Source organism: Cyprinodon variegatus, unplaced genomic scaffold, assembly GCF_000732505.1.
Source record: "Cyprinodon variegatus isolate N-32 unplaced genomic scaffold, C_variegatus-1.0 Scaffold114, whole genome shotgun sequence".
Taxonomy (NCBI): Eukaryota; Metazoa; Chordata; class Actinopteri; order Cyprinodontiformes; family Cyprinodontidae; genus Cyprinodon; species Cyprinodon variegatus.
Window position 1 is genome coordinate 547,408 of NW_015150567.1, and position 7,572 is coordinate 554,979.

General features: G+C 38.5%; 1 protein-coding gene across 1 annotated transcript in view; it reads right to left on the reverse strand.

Moving 5' to 3' along the window:
* LOC107085063 (asc-type amino acid transporter 1-like) overlaps window positions 1-7,572 on the reverse strand; it is a 43,822-nt gene that overhangs the window by 17,657 nt on the left and 18,593 nt on the right. Inside the window, exon 3 of the mRNA XM_015375205.1 lies at window positions 4,540-4,691. Coding sequence (XP_015230691.1) covers window positions 4,540-4,691 — 152 coding nt within the window. The remainder of the gene's footprint in view (window positions 1-4,539; window positions 4,692-7,572) is intronic.

Sequence of the window (7,572 nt, forward strand, 5' to 3'; positions counted from 1 at the left end):
TATTTCATGGTCCTGTGTCGCAGTGCATCGAAACCATTAAAAGAATCTGTCAAACTCACTCATCAAAGTTAGGGGGCGGGGTTAACGCGAATCGAGTCTCTAATCGATTTGCTTCGCCTTAATGTGCAGGGTGACCAATCAGGTGTTAGATAACCGCCCCCTAACTTTGATGGTTTCCCGGGCCGGGAATCAAACCCAGAACCTTCTTGCTGCGCCAATGAGCAGCCTTAATTAATGCGCATTCTACAAAATATAATTTCAAAAGCTGAGACAGAGGTTCTCACTCCAGGCCTTTAGGAGTCAGTAATATACCATGCAGAGGGGGAGTGAGAGTTGCTTAGATGACACAGAAAAGAAGAAGCACTTTAACATGCAAAAGGACAAGAGCCACAATAATAGACTGAACAAGAGAGCATTCAAGGCAATGGAAACAGCGAAGCATCTAAATGCTTGACTGAAAGAAATAAAAAATATACTTTTGCCAAATTGGTTCAGCACTATTTGTGATCTAATCTAAGTTTATTTTGAATCAGTTAAACATCCAAACTGAATTATCTGAATGTTTATCCATCACTGAATTTGAAGAACACAGAAGGTGGAACTGGAAGGCATCTAAGTGGAACACCCTGACAATCTGTGGTAAACAAATAAAGTCACTTCTAATCTGCTCAGCACCCTCTGTGCTTTTTAAAACGAAAGGTAAGTATTTTGAAACAAAAATATGACAAAAACACTACACAGTTGCAGCCGAGGTAGAGCTTAAGCAGCAGATTAGCCGTGTATCCGTTCAAATTAATTTAAGTGGATTTTAGGTGAACTTTTCAAATGTTGCAAAAAGAAAATATGAGTTTGACCAGTTTCTAGGAAACATAAATTAACCAGGCAAAGAATGTTGTCGTATGTTTAGGTTGCACCTGGCTTTAAAAAAAAAGAAAACAGGAAGTAGAAGCAGTAAGCTATGAGTAATGGACAAAGGTTTTTATTATAGTCTAATTTGGACATTTAATTCACCAAAAGAATGAACCTTTTCAGCATATTGAACCACAGTAACCTGTCAGGTTGACCAGGCAACAAAGTCTGGCATTTTTTCAACATGTACATCAGGAATCCTAGAGCGGCCACCATTTTTCTCCCCTTTCTTAGAGCAAGTTTAATGCAGACCCCATCAGTGTACAGTGCTCAGATGATGCAACTCAGAGTGTCTATTCTTGGAAGAACACAGCTAGCCCAAACTGGACCGGTCTGTTTTTTACCCGCACCACAGGGTGACTTGTGAGTCCCTTCCAGCTTGCTCTGCTGGGGATAGAGGAGGGGGAAATTTCATTTGTGGGTCTGACTTAAGTTCATTAAGAGTTAAGCTGACCTCAGTCTTTCACACTCTGCTTTACAGTTAATAACAATAATATAAAAAAAGATATTTAACCAGGTCTTTTTAGGGCAAGTATATCACCATATATTAATCAAATTCTAACCACTTGATGCGAGGCTGATCACAGAACAATAGTCTTTGGGAGTGACAAGCAACGCTTTGCCCCAGAGGAGGATGTGGACAGAAGCAGCCAGCCAATAGGAAGCCCGGACATCCTCCTAGACACACAGCCTGCCAATAGCGTTTCACAACATGAATGAGCAAGGTAACCAGCCCATTTCCTTTTTGCATATCACTCAGCCATGGGAACATCAAACAATACACAATAGAGGGCATAACCGCTCATTAGCTGGGTCCACAAAGCCTGGTATCATTATGTATGCTGACACTGCTACTGGCAAACAGACGCAGCACAAACCACTCAGTCCTAAAAGCGCTCTACAAAGAGGTGCTCTCCACATTACACCTGGTCTAAGTGGGCAGCAGTTGTAGTACACTGTTACCTAAAATAGCGTCTGTCTATCAGAGCAGTGAAAATGCCAAGCTCAGCCTGACATGTGCACACCCTCGTGCAGATCCGTCCCACTATCATCTACCCAGCCCAGTCTCCTTTACTCCGTCCGGATCAGACAAGAGCGAACCGGCTGATCTACTCACAGAACGTCTTTGCCACGAGCTATTTCTAGTCTTGCATTTCAAGGAAAGGCTTTGATCAAGCTGGAGGCCAGAGCCGAACATTTGGATGGGATTTCTAAATGACAGTCATTAACAACCATCATGGAATCACAATGCCATAAAACAAATATAACTGGACACAACGGGGCAACATTGGCTTAGTCCAAAAAAATAGAAAAGAAAAGGAGGCATTTACATTTTTGTTTCGTTCGAATACCGTGTCAATAAGTTTTGCATGATATCATTTAAAATCAAATCGAATTTCTGGCCCTAATCAGAAGAGTTGGATATGCATGATGTTTATCTGAAAGACTGCTTGTGCTGCTGATGACATCAGTAGGAGTTACTCTGGTTCACAAAGTCACCTGACCTGAACTTGAGTCTGTAGTCTGATACTTTAAGTAAAATGACACAATGAAATAAGGGTATGAGCCGCTACATGGGTCTTAGAGAGCAAAACTCTTACATTATTCAGGGAAATTTAATGCAAGACGCTTTAAGTCGACAATGTCCAAGTTGTCTATGAAAAACAAATGCTTTGCTTGGTTAATCAAGCTCTACTGACCTGGAATTAGATGTCAATCTAAACAGAAATACTGGAGCACAGATGGTCAATTTGGAGCCTAAGAAAATGATGTCAAAATTCCCCCCCAAAGTTAAAAAAACAAAAAAAGAAAGAAAGAAAGAAGTAGAAACCAGACATGGCTGCATGTTTTCTACTTTTCCTGTAATGTTGATCAATTCAAAACACATTTATCCAACTAAACTCAAAAATGTACAGTCGTACAGCGATAAATTAGTCGCTAGGTGACAATGGTGAGGTTCAGGAGCACATGTTTTAGGGAAGGAAGCTGGAACCGAGGCCCCGACTTTAGAAACTGCATAACACGCCCTGAGGCAGACAGGTTTCTAAGCGGCTTCGTGGCGTCATTCATCAACGCCCTGTTGGCCCCGACACCCGCTGGGCAACTTCTATCATGATTGGATATTACAGCAAACAGCTGTATGTAAGGTTTATAAAATAAGTATTATTGTGGTGATCTTTATGACAGATGAGCATATATTTTAGAGTTCTTTTCAGTGAGTCAGCTCACTGCTTCTATGTTTGGGAAACAGCATTTTTTTTTTCCTGATTTCAGAAAGGTTTACTATGATTAAGCCTTAAAAGTGCTTTTATTTTTTTTTTAGATTTACACTTAAAAAGATGATCTTATACCGGAGCAGAATATGGCATAGGGGTAACACCATCAACAAAAGGCCAGTGATCATCTGAGGGACTTGATTTTACTCCCAACCATTGGACCTTTAGCCATGTGAGACCATCCTGATCTCTTTTAAAGAAAATTTGGAGCCGTTCACCAAACGAACGTCCAATCAGCGTTGGCTTTGAGGCGGGTTGAGGTGTGACGCAACGAGAAGCACGACAGTTCGGTCTTAGATGGCTTGCAGAGACACAATTTTCTGTTTACCCCATACAACACAGAATCTAGTTCTGAAAAGCGCATGAATTCTGTAGCCTCGTGAGACCATCCTGATCTCGCGAGCTTTCAAGGTTTCACTCGCTAATCAGTCTGGAGACTCTCCGTTAAAGAAAATTTGGAGCCGTTCACCAAACGAACGTCCAATCAGCGTTGGCTTTGAGGCGGGTTGAGGTGTGACGCAACGAGAAGCGCGACAGTTCAGTCTAAAGAACATGGCGGCTTCAGCCGATGAAACTAGCGTTAGCGTGGCTATCGAGCAAGTTTTATCGGAATTACAGAGTATTTCTTCACTGAAAGAAGAGCAAAACACTGATCTGGAGGCTTTTCTCAGAGGAAAAGATGTTTTTGCTCTTCTCCTGACTGGTTTCGGCAAGAGTAGCCTGGCTTGTGGTTGTGTTTTCGTCGTCGCTCTGTTAGTACGTCATATGCTTCGTTGATCTGATTGGTTTATTTGGCCCGTCTATCACCAACATAGGCCAATCAGCTAACCAGTATTTTCGCCCCTTCCCAAAATTACTTCTACGGAAGGTTTCCAGATGGATATGCGGAGCAAATCCATCTGGCGGAGTCAGGTTATTGGACCTTTGCTACACGTCTTCAATCCTTTCTTTAAACATATTCTGTTTAAAAAAAAACTCAACTCTTTTTGTGTACATGTTTAAAAACAGATGATTTATGCACTGGGAAACAGGACTAAGATTTTCTGTTTGGAAAAGTCCACTTTTTAAAACTATGGCTGAAAGTAGATCTTTTCCTTCTGATAAAAAAAAAATAAAAAATACAGAAACTGAAGGAGCCCTCTGGATGATGGCATTTGCAGTTCTGGAAAGATGGATCTTATTTTGAATTTTCATGGTTGGTAAAAAATAAAACATTTGAAGGGATGAAACGTACATAGCTTACAAACACTGGTTCCATAATGTGCGAATTATAATCCACGTGGCAGACAGAGTTACGCCTGGAAACCAAAATAAGTATAGAAGAGACAGATATCCCAGAGGGCTTTAGACTCACAGACGCAGATGGTGGCGAGCAGCCTGGTGGCGATGAATGGAGGCAAGCAGTTCTGGAAGGCTGGCTGCAAGACGTAGTTGGAGAAGGTGAGGGCAATGACAGCCAGCGTAGTTGGATACATGATGAGAACAGCGCTCCATAACAACAGGAAGCTGAAAAATACAGAAAATGTGATGAAACATAGTTTCAAAACATCCTATAATAGTGCTTATATATACACAGTTAAATATTAAACAGTTGCAGATCATAAAATGAGCTGTGACACCGCCTCCTAACAAATTGGTGATAGACGGTCCAGACGTTTCAGATCCATGCAACGGTTATTAACAGAAACATTGAAAAAGGGATTTTATAAACAGTGAATCGCTCTGAGTTGACACTGGTAAAAAATTTTAGAATTTAAAATTTTAATTTTTTTTAGATTTTGCTTAATTTAATACTTTTTTGTTGCTTAATTTTTACTTAATTTAACTTACTTACTTTTTTGCCCTGTAAGCTGCTGGTAACCTTAATTTCCTCAAGGGATCAATAAAGTTCTGTCTAAGTCTAAGTCTCTAAGTCTAAGTCTAAAAGGGTCCTTCTACTAGCACCAACTAGGCACTTTAAATAAAATATATTGTTACTATCATCATCATCCTAATAATTTTATCTAACCTCTTATCATCCACCTCATTTTGGGAAATTCTCCTCTATTTTGCATTCCCCAATGGAAAAGCAAATTACTTTAAGCCCAAATTACATGTTTGATTAGGGTTGTCCAAAGTATCGATACTCAAAAAAGTATCGATACTGAAATGTTGTATCCTGATACAATACTCGTTTTTAAAAGAATCGATACAGCCACATAAAGTGCAGAATAGTGGAAAATGCACTTTCTGAACACTGTGTGATTGAATAATTCTGTGCATTTTTCAGTTTCAGACTTTTTTTGTAACAGGTGCAGCTGCTGAGAATTATTTTTGTTTAACCGGTTTGGCTAGTGTCATTGTTATGTCTGCAAAGCATAGCCAAGGAAGGAAAACTTAATTTTATAAGTTTTTTTTTATCAAGCTTGCTTAATATTGTGCACAGCATGCAACCTCAAAATATTATTCTTATTGTTTTTTTATTTATTTCTTGTATTTTTTTAGTAATAAAAATATTTCTGTTGAATTTTAGAGTCTTTATTTTTTATCCTTGTGGTATCGAAAATAGTATCGAGTATCGAATATTTTACTTAGTATCGGTATCGAGTTGAAAAGATTAGTATCGTGACAACCCTATGTGTGATACATTATTTGAAAGCTAACCTCTTGTAGTTTCTGAATATATACATGAGAATCGGGTGAGTAAAACACCCAAGCTGTATCAGTTCAAACAAGACTCAAAGTTGGTTTTGTTATTCCCGAAAATAATAGGTCTCTTTTGAACAGCAGTTATAAAGACATGCTTGCTTTTTGCGGCTGCTTTGTCATGTTTACATTTTGACATGCTGCTATATCTGTGTTAATTGTGCTTTGGTGCTCGCTGTGTCCATAAAATAAACTTGATGGTTGAATTGTGGAGAATCTAAGCTTTCAAACAACGTCTGAAATGTCTATATTGGTAAACTATTTACCAGTGTAATTTCCATGCATTCCGAGTTATTTGTAAACGCTTTAAAACGTTGCCGGCTACCTGGTGGGTTTTAAGAGGTTAATGATGGGGGTATTTGGCACATCACTCATTTAGAACCAAACACTATGGGTAAGCCCTTCCCTTTAGACAAATACGCTAATTATCGCTTATCATATGTTTAGGTTGCACTTGGCTGTAAAAAAAAAAAAAAACAGGAAGTAGAAGCAGTAAGCTGTCAGTAATGGACTACAGTTTTTTAAGTGTTGCAACTGGAAAGTTGCTACATCAGAACTCTTTCAACCAATGTGGTTCCATCTCCTCTTTAGGGCATTTTTCTTTTATAAAAGTCAAAAACCATCTTAAGTGAGCATAAAACCTTTCTTGTGAAATCTAACCAGTTGATTCAACTTTTGCAGTTTCCGTCACGCTCTTCAAAATCCATACTTTAAAATGCAAATAAAAACGGTTCTAATGTAGCACAAAGACAAACCCTCAAGCAAGATGTTTTAAAGCTTCCCCCTAACTCTGAACAGACGGATCTGATTACAAAGTTTATTACGAGGAAGGATTTCCAACTGACAGCTGTTGACAACCGTGGCTTTTGTTCCACGTAGCATTTTCTGGAGATTACATTTCACCATCTAGTAAGCAGACTCAAACTGTAGCATTTTATGTCACCATATGTGCATTTTCTATGTAGAGATTGTTTAAAATGTTCCAAACAGGAGCAGTGAATGAGATTAAAATAAAACATAAAATGGGCTTTATAGATCTTTAATGGATTAATTACTGATTAATCTAGAACCCATCATTTACCTTGCCCTTCTAGAATGTGCAGACATCTTTGTGTGTAAGTTTTAAGGATTTGTCTGAGGTATTAATATTTTTTTTAACTTAATATTGTTATATCACTCCACTTACAACCATATCTTAGGCTTTTATCATAAACAAGATAAACTGTCAAAAGATGCCCATCACTACCCAGAACACAAAAAATTATTACACAGTTCTTTCTGTTGAAAAAGTGGGATTTTCCAACTAACTTTATTTACAGAGGGATACTTTATCTATATTGCTTAAAATCTAACAACCAGTTTTCTTAGTAGGGTAGGGAACATGTCAACACAAGCATGAAGAACTAACGACTCTTGGAACAAAAACAGTTCACACACACGCATTCATTAGTACGGAAGAGGATTAGGGCCACTGGAGAAAAAAAAAAGTTAACTAATTTTTTAATTTTATTTCAGTTTAATATGGGGAAAAAGTCAGAATTCTGACTTTTTTCTCAGAATTCTGACTTTTTTCTCAGAATTCTGACAGCTAACAAACATGTTAGCATCAAGCCATAGCCATGTCTGTTTTAGAGACTAGCTCTCTTGTTTTAATGACCTTCTGCTCCTCCATTAATAAGGCGACCCCTTGGGAACGTAAAAA